The 14356-nt window shown below is 39.4% G+C and overlaps 2 protein-coding genes across 2 annotated transcripts in view; one reads left to right on the forward strand and one right to left on the reverse strand.

The window, feature by feature from the left end:
- cdkn1ca (cyclin dependent kinase inhibitor 1Ca) lies at positions 1-646 on the forward strand. Its single transcript, XM_069659415.1, has 2 exons — positions 1-427; positions 546-646. Exons 1-2 carry the CDS (start codon positions 1-3, stop codon positions 644-646), a joined length of 528 nt encoding a protein of 175 aa, XP_069515516.1.
- Positions 647-6589: 5943 nt separating this feature from the next.
- Positions 6590-14356, reverse strand: part of kcnq1.1 (potassium voltage-gated channel, KQT-like subfamily, member 1.1) — a 55727-nt gene continuing 47960 nt past the window's right edge. The window contains exons 13-18 of the mRNA XM_069661553.1: positions 13207-13342; positions 10666-10741; positions 8846-8940; positions 8709-8755; positions 8538-8599; positions 6590-7188 (exon numbers count right to left, since the gene is read on the reverse strand). Coding sequence (XP_069517654.1) covers positions 7081-7188; positions 8538-8599; positions 8709-8755; positions 8846-8940; positions 10666-10741; positions 13207-13342 — 524 coding nt within the window. The 3' untranslated portion in view covers positions 6590-7080. The remainder of the gene's footprint in view (positions 7189-8537; positions 8600-8708; positions 8756-8845; positions 8941-10665; positions 10742-13206; positions 13343-14356) is intronic.

A 14356-nucleotide genomic window follows, 5' to 3' on the forward strand; every position in this document is an offset into this window, starting at 1 on the left:
ATGGATCCACTCAGGCGCAGAGAGTCTGTGTGCAGGAGTCTGTTCGGCCCGGTGGACCACGAGCAGCTGCGCCGGGATTTGAAGCAGAGGCTGAAGGAGATCGCCGAGCAGGACAGCCGCCGCTGGAACTTTAACTTCCAGACTGACACGCCGATGTGTGGCAGGTTTCAGTGGGAGGAAATTCCCGCAGACTGCGCCGCCACTGTCTATCAAGAGTCCACAGAGCTGAAGGACAAAGTTGTCTGTTCTCCAAACAAGGAGGATGATAACAGGCTGAGCGACCGCGAGGAGAGTGCGAAGACCGACCAAGAGAACTGCTCCAGCATCTCCAACACGCCCAAGTGTCCCGCTGAAGTGACGCCCGTCCGGGGGAAGAGGACGCACTCCAAATGCGCAGCCAAGCCCAGAAATAACGCACGAATTACAGGTGAGGAACAAGTCTTACAGAACTATAATGAGTTTTTTGGTTGATCTTGTACTTTATTACTTGTATCCAATCAAAATAAATGAATTAACGTCTTCTTTCTTCTTGCTTTTCTTGGCAGATTTCTTCGCAAAGAGAAGGAGGTCGACAGAAACAAAGAGCATCTTGAATCCTTTCCACACAAGTTCCAGTGAAGCAGCTCCGTGCAAAACAATAAGATGAACCTGCTTCTGAAAAATGGACTATAATTATATTTCTGGGCCAAGGCCTTTTTCATTGCACCAAAGGATTTTATTTTATTTCGTGTTTTCTGTTTTGTTCTATTTTATTTTATTTTATTAAAATAATTTTAATATTTAGTCCTTATTAACAGGGGTGAAGTAAAACCTGTTTGGGATATTTATTTTATTTATTAACTTTTATTTAATTTCTTTGCATTTGTTCATGATAATGCCACAAATATGTTTGTTCTCATTTTCATCAGTATCAAATGTTGTTTTTGTGTTTCATCTCTTTTTCAATCTTGTTGTTTTTTTAAAACACGAGCTGCTTCTGTGTACTATAAAAAGCACTATTGTCCTTGTCATGTTTGTCTCAATGACCTGAGATTCAGATCACAACGCCTGTGAATGCCTAAAAATATTGCAATGTTAATAAAGTGTTTTGTCATTATAACTTCTGACTCTGAGGGGTTATTATATTATATGTATTATTTATTTATTATTTATATTATATTTTCTGGTTTCTAAAGGCTTTATATACAAATACACAACAATCCACTATAATCTATTTATAGATATTCCAATTAAATGAGCTTGCATCCACAATATCAGACAAGTTAAATCATATCCAATCTTGTGCACAATGTGAAAAAAGTCTTACAAATCTATTATTCAAGAGTTACTTGTCTAAAAGTTAAACTAAATTGAGCCCTGCAGCACATGCAGGATGCACAACACTGATACACAAATAATGCATGTGTATGTGCGACAACATGTCTCCTTTGCAGTTTGCCTTGAGCAAAAATCTGAAAACTCTGAGTCTGAACTAAACAGAAAGACTTCAAATCCCACTCTGACATCTTCTCTGCCTCGGCTTTATATGATGAACTCTTACACTGAAAATGTTCAGATTTTTCTCCACATTTTGAGGTATTAAAAGTACAATAACACCGACCTAAACATGGGGATGACTAACACTTTATCTAACAGCTGCTGTGACAGTTTTCTTGCATAGAAACTGACCCTTGTGGTCTATAATTGTATTCTATAATTGAAGCCATTTAAGAACAGAAATCTGAATTATTAGGTTTTCATTATGAGCGCAGCCTTATGAGAAAGCAAATCTTTGCTTTTCTGTTGACTTTGTGGCAGTCACAGATGACTAAACTCATAATAACTATTCCTCTGAAGTTTTGGGGGAAAAAAATCAATTCCAATTTGGCAATCAAAAAAAGAAAAACATTTCAGAGTAATTGCATTTTCTGGGTTGCATTATAAGATGTTTCACAATCATATGCCTTGCATTGTCAGGCTTAAAAATTACATCCATTAATTTGAGCTGCAAATGCCAAATTAGCCCATCAGAGAGGCCAAATCCCACTGAAAGCGTATTCACCCCCATGGTGTTGGAGTTTGAGCTCTAAAGGATTTCAAGAGGCCATCTGGACCCGAGCAGGACAATGGCCACAATGCAGAGTGTGCCATCTATTTCACCTGCAAATCAGCCTTTGAGCTCCTCCACCCCCCAGGTCTTTCCCTGACTTTCCTCCTTTTCTTTCCGTCTCTTTTCATAGTCAAAGCGGCTATTATCACTGACATGTGCCCAAACCAATCCCGCTAATGTGTATTCTCACTTTGGCCCGTGTTTACTTGTATGGAAGCAAAGGGAGTGTGTTCAAACAGAGAAAGAAAGAGCTAACATCATATTTACATTTTTAAACACCTCATTATTACCAAGGACAACAAATGTCAGGTGTGTTATTTCTGCATTAGGAACAGATGATCTTACATTCAGTGCTAATGGATATATGTCAAGATTAACAGTCAAGAAATCAATAATCAAACTATCCCATGGGTCCTGATGGTCCCTCGAGTTCCCCATTACCACACCCACGAGCTTAAGTATATTCTCTTAAAGATGTACATTACAAGCTGCTCAGTATATCATCGGTGAAAAAAGCTTTTACTAAAAGCAATGCAGTGATCGTGTCCATTAATGCATAAAAATGTACCTTTATGCTCACAGAAAAGCACTTAAATGAAATCTTCTCAAGAAATCACTCAAGAGTGGTAGTAGTGGTAGTTAATCTGCATGATAGTGGCTTCTTTTAATCACACTGCAGGAAGAGTAGACATTTAAACTTGATAGCCCCCCCAAAAAATGTTCTTAATTTGATACATAAGCCATAAAAGGGCATATATAGATTACAAGGGTTTCATATTTGTGAAGCGCAAATACATTAAAAAATGATTTAAAACGTTAAAACACTTGTATCTTTGGACATGCAAGCAAGATGATTCAGCAAAATGATCTTAGTTAATACTGGCCTGACACAGGGGGGCAGGGCTTGGGGGGGAACGGGGACTATGGGCCCTTTTCTCAGAGGTTCTCAACCTTTTGTTGGACATTTTCCAAGGACTCCCTCACAACTATAACATCAAATAAGCATATGCTTACTACCACTTGCACTCTTAGATGCCATTGGAACTATTTGTATTGTAAAATTTTCAACCTAAATACTTCAGAGCTGTTTCATAGTGATAAACAGAAAAACATTTCAATTGAATCACGTCAATACCACTTACATACTTTAAAACAGAGGCTCATTTTATTCAAATTGCTTGTGGACTCAACTTGACAGCATTTATACTTTTCAAGTCATTGATCTTAAAAGCTTTCAGACAATTAACAACAGCAAGACAGCTGCAGGAACGGTTTGCTGTGACCTGAGTAAGTTGAGTGATCATCTGTTGACATGCAGTTTTTAATGATATGAGCACAATTTTATTATTCATTATAAATGTATCATAATTATTTCCCGGACCCCAGGAGAACCACTGCCTTATTTGTGGAGGGCCCAAATAGTAGGGCTGTGTGTAAATATTATTTACATAGTCGATTGTTAATTTCTCAATTCATTAGTTAGTTGTTTGGTTTATAAAAGCTTTATTATTTGTTCCCAAAGTCCAAGAAGACGCCCTCAAATGTGTGGCTATTCAGTTAACTGTTATAGAGGAGGAAATAAACTTTAAATATTTACATTAAAGACGCTGGAATCAGAGAATTTAGAATTAAATGTAGGTAATGTAGAAATTAACAAAGCAGTTCAGCCTAATTTAACAGTTGACTGAGCACTTCATTGTTGCAACTTTACAACAAAGATACTCGAATGAAGTGCCATGGATGGGGGAGGGGCCTATAGAGATTCCTATGTACAGGGTCCAGAGTGCTACACCCCTGGCCTTAGATGCACATACCATACTTTTTTTACCCTATCCAATGCAGTTTTTTGTAATAGAAGCACATTTTTGGAACGATTGATCCACAATATTGTTCGAGTGTTTATGACCGTAATGCTAATTACAGTCTTCCTCTTCCACTGATTAAACCTCCACACCCTCCCTGTAATGACTCCCTCCCTTCGCCCACCTCCTGGCCAGCACAAAGGCCAACCACCCTCAGCACACTTTAGGAGGGTGGAGTCCATTGTTGTGGAAACCAGAGGCAGATGGTCACTTGGGCCTTTTCTCCACATGGCCACTTGTGTGAAGGAATGCCTGGACACCCCATTGATGGTCAGCAGGAGAAAGGTCACCATCTGCTGCCCAAAGGTCACCCATGTCTTTCGCCATGCTTTTGGCTATTATCATAAGTCAGTACGGACACGACACAGCCTCCCCCACCATGGGTACATGGTTATAAAGGAAACAGTTCCTCGAATGGAATCTCTTAAACTGAAAAGTGAATCATTCATTTGATTGACGACTAAGAAAACATACTGAGAAAACATTCACTTCTAAATGTAAAAACAAAACTTTTTGCTTTTATCAAACCACCGCTGGCAAAAGGATAAAAGAACTCATGGAAAGCGAAATATTCAGCTCATTTGTTATAGGCAGAGATTCCTCCCTTTAGGCACTAGACACAATACAAAGACACTTGGTTACAATAACCAGAAACTTTTATTAGGCTACGAACAGAATATTCAAACATTAAAAAAAAGCGAAATAAAACTAAAACATTGAAACTTTCAAAATGAAGTATTGAAATGCGAGACTTCTCCCCTGAATTAATGAATTTAATTAAATGTTTTTTATAACAATACAGCATATTGAATCACAGCACATAAAAAGAGGCAAGGGAAATGTCTTCTGCACCAACCAGAATACATTTCAAGTACATTACTCAAAAGGCGCTTCAAGGTAATGAAACTAATGCTGTGACAAAATGCTGAAATATCAGTGTTGACATTTAACACTAGCGTCAAAGTGTAGCTACTGAAACCTGCAAAGATTGTTACCTTAGCTTGAGAAGGTCATCATTATTAATGTAACACTATTATTTAATGCCTCATTCTGTTAGATTGAATAACTAACTGGATTACCAATATTGCATTACACAGAAACTATTTTATTGCTATAGAGGAACAATTTTGGTTAAACTGAAGGTTATGTATTGAAATGTGAAGCCTTGTAACTGTTAAATTTAATGTTATTTCAAAAGAACATTGGATATAATTTCACATTACATCAAGCCATGGCTTTGGATATATCCTTAACATTAATCTCAATAAATTTCAAGTACGATTTTAAAAAAAGCAACTAACAATACTGCAGGAAAATTATTTCAAGAGACTTTTCACTTTGAGGTTATATAACTAATGCTGATACACTTTCCTAAAATATCAGTGTTGAACTGTTGTTAGTCTTTCTTATAAATTATTTACAGGCCTATTCTATGATGAGATATGTCAAATAAATATCTCAGCAAACATTCAGCAAAGCAATGAGGTTAGAAAAATAATGCTCAAGGTTGTAAGGCTGTGAGGCAACTTGTGTAACATATAGATAAGGTTAGGTTTGCTATGTGCCTTTGGATTAGCTTAATGCAAGGGAATAATGCCGGAGTTAGTCTATCTACCGACAAGGTATGTTATTGTAAAACACAGTCCAAAGCATAAAACCTTGCAAATGTAGTGTCTGTCAGCTAGGTGTCTGTCTTTCCATAATAATCAAACTCCTAAACTCCACTGGAGTGTAGAGAGAAGATAACAGTTGCTAAAATCTGCTTAGCTTGTAACGTTATCTCAAGCAGAAGTATAGTGTTAACATTATTGGATTTAGTCGCTGCCTGCTTAAAGTGGTAATCTCGAAGATCTCAGTTTTGTTCTCTTTGGCGCGGCCTATGGCGATAAACGGTAACTGCAGGAGAACACTTCCCAGATATCCAGACAGTGCTGCATGTGTGACGTCCACGGTTGGCTCCGGTTGTAACTCTTGATTTTCCTGGCTGACGGTCGCTTTCCTTTTTAGATTGTTTGCTTCATCTGAGTGTCCAATTTGTTTCTTTTTCTTTGGATTTTCACTTATTTTTGAAGTTGCATATGTAGTCATCGATCTTCTCTTTGTTTGTTCAACCATAGTAGATTACTGTTTACTCGCAACACTGCTTACCCGCCTACTCTCTCTGGCAGACCAACCACTGCTAATTTATGGAAAACACGTCACTAACTGGGCGCTGCTTGTGATTTTTTTCCGTGAAAGTCGCCACAGACACCCGGTCCATAATATTGCAAATGCAAAGGCTTTCATCAGTGGGCCATAGGCTCAATCACCATTGTGTTACCTCATTCTGCGATATATAGTGATTTAACAGACATTTATTTAAATGAAAATCTTCGAGATTATCACTTTAAGTTATGTAGAAAAACGAACTGAATTGCCAAAATGTAAGTTCTTTAAAATCAATTATTTTAAATGACAGACAACAACTGAGCAATGATACAGTCAACCAAATTTAGTTTTAGCCAAGGCTAGCCATGGCTATCGCATCAAGTAGATTTCAACAGCAAGTTAGCTTGCAATGCAAGAGGTTCAAAGGTGGTTAGAGCTCAGTGATGTAATGTTAGATTTAGCGTTATCATGGTTGAATTTAGCCAACTGTCTCGAATGGCTAGAAAATTTAAAACACACACTGGCAAAATTAGCTTTAGGTAAAACTAGCAGCTAACATCTAGCTTTCAATTGATACAGCTGTGTTGCTTTAGCTTTCTAGTTGTTTTCCTTTCTAGTTTGTCTTTTTGTCTGTATCTCTGTGGCAGTATAAACATTTCGAAGTAAGGCACTTAGATTACAGACATTACAAAAATATAGATCCTGCATTTTAGCTCCTTTTGTAAATATTTCTTTAAAAAAATTAGAAAACAGTCTTCATAGATAGATAGATAGATACGTGGGTGGGTAGGTAGGTAGAAACTGCTTTAAAAGTGTGTTACTATTTGGTTTCAACAGCTCTCGTCCTGACTGGCACTGGCGGCAATGCTAAAGTGAGGTCTGGGGCAGGCTGCTGTGTTGGAGGCGAAGGACGAAGGTGATCAAGATAGCTGGTCGTAGCTTGGCAGGCTGTCCTGGCTGTGGAGGACGTTTAAGGTCGGATCAAGCCGTGGTCCTGCCTCCACCTTCAGCCTCACCGACGTCCCTCTGGTCCAGGAACAAGGTGAGGGACTCTGCGAGGCGGTTTACCGTCTGGTCTAAGTGAGATATCTACGAGAGTTGAATCAAATGATTACTAAACAAAAGCAAAAAACATTTTGGCTCAAAATTGGGTTTACCACTAATTATGTTTTTCACTTACTCAAATTGAGTCAAGTACCTTCGAGGGTCATTTTGTGAGGTTAAACAGAGGAGGATGTTACAATTGTGTCCTTAATGTAATTTAATTAACATGTGTTTGACAAAAAGCATTATGGTAATTACCGTCCACTTGTGCAGAATTATTTTGCTGCTGTATTATGCATCAAACCAAATTAAATTTCAAGAAGATAAATTTGGGAGTGAGAATGCTTCGGTAAAAATGATGAGCCCTAAAAGCCACATTTTTATGAAAACATTACATTTCTTTTTTGCTTTGATGACAAAAGTGAAAATCACAATAATGCTCACCAAATAAAAGGATTTTTCTTTGGTTGGCTGTAAGGCAGGAACGTTCGAAGGGATTTGGGGTAAGTTGTGTTTCAACATTTTTGTTTTTCTCTTTTGTGACACATCTTAAAAGGGAAAAAAAGAACAATTGTTTCTGCTTGTTCTGCAGATCTGGCACAAGCTGTTAAAGTTTAATATTTGAATAAACAAACAGGGCCTTGTGTCTATGCACAAATATTTCATATTATGTTACAGTCAGCAAAGGCCAGTCAAACCTTTCGTGCATTATCCAAGAGCATTCCCTATTTAGGTGGCTGGGGGCGGCTGTTGCTCAGTGGTTGAGTCGGTAGGTTGGTCTGTCCTTGGGCAAGACACTGAACCCAACTGCTTTTTGGTTTCAACTTCAGTCGGATAGCTAACGATAGACCATGCTTTAAAATAATGAAAGGGACATGGAAACACATTATCTTTAAAATAATATATTAAGTTACATGACGCCAGTTATGCTAGCTAGTTAGCCTGTTGCTAGGCCACAGGAGCTGCATCTGGTGATGCAAGGGTAAAGGTGGGAACAGCTGGTGACTCAAACAAGAAAGCCTCCGTAGACCAAACTGTCTCATTTCAGTCCGGCTTTAACGGTCTACACAGACTATGAATGGCGCATCCTCCATAGACCGCCTCCTTCGAAGGCTGAAGCCTCTGGACTGGGACACAGCTGTAGTGTAAAAGCACTGAGTGGTTGGAAGACTAGAAAAGCACTATACAAGTACAGTCCATTTACCAGCCCATATTTTGGTTCATTACAATATACGAAACTTTGATGTAAGCTTATTGGTAACATTTCCTAAAAAGTAATAAATTCTCTAATTTCCTCCCCTGGGGATCAATAAAGGATTATCTTATCTTAAATGAATGGATATAAAAAAAATTCTCTTTGCTCTTTCACAAACTAAAGTTGCACAAAATCCCACCTTGTCCTCCATCCTGTTGAGTCTGGATCCGATGGAGTTGTTGCCTTTGTCTTTCGCCCGCTCTTTGGAGGGAGACAAGTCAATTTAGTTATAAGACATGAGGATGAGAACTATAGGTTATTTCATAGATACTGTTGTATATTTTGAGAGAGCAGTGGCGTGATTGATCACCTGAGCTCGTCTGGAACAAAGCTGTCTTCCCTAAAGAGTGGTCCAGTCTGAGGGAAACAATGTAAGGCTCAAGTCAGAAGAATATACGTTTAGCTGCACACTCTCTCTGTATTTCTCTTCATTACTGCTCAGTTTACCTTCTCTGCAGCTCCTTGATTCGCACCATGAGGTTGAGGTGACCCTGGGAGTATTGCTCGATCACATCTCGCACGTCATACGGCTTACGAGCTTGCTAAAGGTAAAAAAAGAAAATGCATCATATACTTCTTGTAAGACATAAAACCTTTACTTACCTGTCTTACATGGAGCTGAGCTGGGAAAATAATGCATTTACACGACACTTTATTTCTAAAGCTCTTGAGAGATAATGTTTTTGTTTTCATTGCTTCCAATTATCCCTGCTGCTGAGCGTGGTGAAAGTTGACACCAAATATTTATTCTGTACAAACACGTTGAATATTAAAACAATTTGATGTCAGGTGAGTTTAAATGGAACAAAGACTGTGAAACGGTTTAAGAACACTTTGCAATAAGGCAATAAATTAAAGCTGTCAAAGCTTTGCCCACTTTTTGTTTTGTCATGCTAATGCTGAAATGTTCAGTAGCAAACTGTGCTTGAACACTAAATAAATTAAATAATATCACATTATTAAGTTTATTTCACTGGGACAGTGAATACCAGTATTAAAATATTGTTTCATGCAAGAATAGTCTTCATCTGTACTCCCTGGCCAGGTCGAATGCTGGCGCCTTAAAACTAATTGCTCCTTTTACACAGCCTTTTCAAGATGGGACATTTACGCCTCGCCCCCTGTGTAAAAGTCACCGAGGTGGAATGGTGGGGCGAAGTCGTTACACCGCTGACCTGGCATCGGAGGTAGTAACAGAAGCGTATCAGAGGCAAAACGGTATCTGTAAGTGGCGGAGCCGGCAGGATTGAACCGTGCTGTGCATGTGTATGTGAAGCTCCTGCGGTTTGTTTACACAGCGTTCTGGCATTATGGAAGCAAAGGAGGTGTGACGTGTAAAGTAACACACCGGGACATCGACATTACACCATTGCGTGGTTCAGAGTAAAAGTATAAAGGCAGCATAATCGCAGAGCTTCGTTATAGTGCTGTTGCAGAATCTGTAAAAAGGGCTACTGTTAAATCAAGATACTAAACAATTATCTATTTTAGTAAAAGCAAAACACAGATATGGGCAGCAATAGAGCAGAGCAAAGTAATTCAAATACTTGCTGTTGTTACTGCTGCTTCTGCTATTATCATAAGCCCAACCTCTTTCTACCTGAAAGTATAAAACTACATTAAGCAGGGAGTAAGTTTATTATGGCCACTCCCCAAGCTCTACTTCTGAGCTGTTTGTTTGCGTGTAGGGAGAGGGAAGTCAGAATGTAGATCGAATAACAACCAGTACTTTATAAGAGATCAAGAAGTTAGATTACCGACTTGTTAACATTGAAATAACAGGCCAAGATGAACACCGAATTGTCTTCATTTAGGGCTGCACAGTGGTGCAGTGGTCAGCGCTGTTGCCTCACAGCTAGAAGGTTCCTAGTTTGAACCCTGGTTCGGACGAATTGGTTCTCTCTGTGTGGAGTTTGCACGTTCTTCACGTGCATGCGTGGGTTCCCTATCGGCTTCCTCCCACTGTCCAAACACAAGCTCGTCAGGTTCACTGGTGACTCTAAATTACTTGTAGGATGTGAGCGTGAAAGGTTTTCTGTCTCTATGTGTTAGCCCTGTGATTGACTGGTGACCATTCCAGGGTGTAACTTGCCTCTCGCCCAATGACAGCTGGGATAGCCCCCCCCGGGACCCTGAACAGGATAAGTTTTATAGAAAAATTGATGGATGTCTTCATTCAGGGTAAGAGAATTTCAAGTGCTGTTTTTGTCATCATGACACTTACAAATCATTTAAAAAGTTTGTTCTCTTAAATGTGTCACTCTTACCTGAAATTTCCTCTTTGCAACGAGATAACGTATCTTCTGGATCACCCGGATGGCTTTTCGGTGCGACTCCGTCAATCTGTGTGAAAGAGTTTCACATGAATGCGTTGGAGTGCCTTTCATAAACCTCTTGAGGAAATGCAATGAAACTATTAGGATTAAACTGTACTGAAAGGGATTTTTAGAAAAGAATCGATATCAGAGAAGCATAAGTAAACAGAGAGAAACCCTATGCAACTTTAACATCTGGGTTAGTTGTTTGCTTCCTTTGCTACCTGGTTATGAAAGAGGTACTGCTGTGGGAATATAAAAAGATGGTTGACACGGCCTTCACACCCAAACATTGACAGTTTAGGGGAAAATATTCAGTGCAGCAGAGTTTCGTGATTGCTTTTCAGGCTACATCAAAAGCCTCTCCGTTATGACTTACCTCCCTTTGAATGTGATCAAGGTGAGCTACAGTGAGAACAAAGGATGGATCATTTTGGGGGTCTGTGTGTTTTTCTGAAAGTCGCTCATAAAAGCCCAGAGTAATTGTGGTACATTTAGCCTCCATTATAATGTTGCAGGACTTATTAAGCTGCTATTACTCAGCAGGGTTCATTAGCATGGGAAAGTGAATTCTGTGTGGGGGAGAGCTTTTGTCAAACCAGTTGGGTGAAAGACCAGAGAAAAAGGTCAGCATTTGTCTCATAATGGACTTTTTCACAGGCAGAGCGGTGGTCCGGTTTTTAAATAAAGCTTTCATAACATTTGGTCAAATTAGCACTATATAATGAAATGTAAATACTCTGGTCTGTGAGCTATTACTGGAATCCATTTTCCACCGCTAATGTTGGAGATATAACAGAGAACAGGCAGTGAGGCAAATAGGCAGACACAGTTTCATTCAGCTCTCACAGACATATTTTGAAATGCACTAAAAGGGAAGCTTGAATAGCATTACATTGATCTATAAACCGATATCTGCACGTAAACAGAGAATCTATAGGCGAGAGTTTGTAGTCGGAGAAAGGTGACCAATCGTGATTGAGCAGCTTTGGGTTTCAAAGCAGGAGAACCAAAAGCATTGACCAAAATGCAATTGCTGAACCCAGTGTTGAATCTTTTGTGTGTGCAAGCATGTATATGTCTGTATCTGAGATGAGTAGTAGATGTAGTCTTTTAACTTCTAACATTAAATCTTCCGTAATGCTGTCGGACACCTGGAGTAACAATCTGAACCTGTCGGTGGCAAAAGGAAGCACTTTTAGTGGACATACTTCGATCAGGCGCAGATGCCCCAGTCCGTACCGCAGCTATGGCAGGAGCTACCCACTGGACTGGTTCCAAAACTTTTTGTTCTTAAGAGTAATTTCAACACACAAATTTGAACAAAAAGGGCCCAGGTTTAAAAATACCGAACGTCTCCTTTAACCTGCTGTTTTCCCTACTTGAAGATCAGAAAAACAATTTCTCAAACCATAACGATTCATTTCTAATTCATTTCTTAGCTGCCATTCTCAAATAGAATTACACCCTTTGCAACCTTTGTTTTTCCTCTTGCCATTGGTCCAACTGCTTTACAAGATAGAAACAAACAACACAACAAGAGAAGCACAGAGACAGTTTTGAGAGGACCGGAAACTTTTACCCCCCGCCTACCTCACTGCCACAACCCCAACATTTTTGTTTTCACTTTAACTACCCTGTCTGCTGTGTTATCAGAGGTGTGATTTTTGTTTGTTCGTGACAAACGAGTGGCAGTTTTGTTAACAGTCTCAATCATCCTCAATTTCCCAAAACATACTCCACTGCGATGTCACTACCAAGGCAGCTGCGGAAAAATGACTTCTGTGAACTGTTCCACGTCAAGAGTCTGATAGTGCTGCATCCTAGATTTGAACAATAACTTGACTTATCTTTCTTCACCACTGTAGACAACATGAATAATTTACAATTTAAACTGAAATTTAGTTTAAAAGCAAAGATCTTCCAGAGAAAATCAACAAGCTAGTTAAAAAGAGAAGCACATTTTTCAAGCTTTTTAAACTTGGTGTTCACTCATCATGGATAAAACAAGTATCTCATAATGGTTCAATTTAGCGTGGGATTTGATGTGGCATTGCTCTATGAGAACAGCTGGTTACGTATTTTGGAGTCAGCAGAGCACGGAGTGATCTTTGCCAACAATGCTGCAGCATGCAATTCCCACTCTGCATCATTACCCCACCGTTTAGAAAGGAAGTCCCACGGGTCAGAACTGTCGCTCCATTTGTTTCACTTACTGTGCACTTACATTACACTGCAGTTACTTAACACTCATTTCCTCATATCAGTCTCAGTTTCTTGCTGTGCAAGTGCCAGCAAGCTTGAGCACTTTTCCTGAACAGAGAATCATAACACAGCAGAGACAAAAAGGCTCTGGGGTTTGGTATATTGCAAAGGTTAATTATGAAAAGAAAAAAAACACATGCAAATGTTCTCTGATATCTCATTAAAATACACTCACACCTAAACACAGCTCAGTGCGATGGCATTTCAGTGCAATGGTGTTGAACTCACTCTGACACAGAGGTAGCGGGAACAAGCCCGCTGTCTCGCTCCGGCTCCAGCTCCAGGTCGTCTGCAAAGCTGCAGTTCCTCGGAAGAGGGCCAGAGCAGTGGACGTCCAAAAGGCCGGGGTTTCTTTTAGCTGCACGATTACATCAGACACACACATTAGAGTTATCACTATGTCTGTGCATCCGTTAGGCAATGTAACTGATTAGGTTTTGTGGCTTTTTATTGAGTCTTTTTGTTCCATATAAATTTGGAATTAGGACAGGGTCAGTTTAGAGCTGTTCTGATACCATTTTTCCTTCCTGATACAGACTCAGATTGAGTATCAGCAAATACACAGTACCCTCTGATTTCTGATTACTGACATTATGCTAACTATATCACATTCTCCACCAGCACCGTACTGTTGTGTGTTATAATGACATGATAATTTACCTCAAACCTGTTGACTTTTGGTGTCGCTAATCATGGTTTTGTATCGGTGCATTGACTGTGGTACTCACCGATATCACATTTTAGGCAGCAGTACTGATACTGGTAGTGGTAACTGAACAGCAATAGTAAAATTTAGGTGATTTACCATCTAATTTATTCAACAGCTCTTCTTGGATCCATTGCTGCACCAATGGCGTGCATCCTACAATGCTCAGCAGGAAAATGGAAAGAAATGAGCCTACATGTCGCATTAGCTTACTTTGCGTAAGTCCCAGCCACAGGAAATGGTTGAAAGATAGGAAAATAAATAAATTATACCATCAATCACCCAATCAATTTTCATTTATATAGCGCCAAATCAGAATTACATTTCTGTGGCAAAGAAAAACTTCCATCCAACAGGCAACCACAAGCAGAACCAGACTCATTGGCCATCTTCCACTCCTGGATAAACAAAGCTTCCCAAAAATGCTTTGGGGATGAGCTTCTTCATTGTGGGAATATTGTGACTTGTGTGACAGTGACCCTGACTGTAATTGTTTTAGATTATGACAGAGCTGTCCTTTCAGATGAGAAAAAAAACATTCATTGGGTTAATGCTGTAACAAGGTGAAGCTGGGCTTTCTTTTAGAGAAACAATCAACAGTGTGATTCTGAAATGTCCTGAGCTAACCGCTGAAAAATGGCTGCCATTTTTTCTCACTAGATCAGCATTTTT

The sequence above is a fragment of the Semicossyphus pulcher genome, unplaced genomic scaffold (assembly GCF_022749685.1).
Source record: "Semicossyphus pulcher isolate SPU_LCO1_2020_fin unplaced genomic scaffold, fSemPul1.0.p SCAF_1, whole genome shotgun sequence".
Taxonomy (NCBI): Eukaryota; Metazoa; Chordata; class Actinopteri; order Labriformes; family Labridae; genus Semicossyphus; species Semicossyphus pulcher.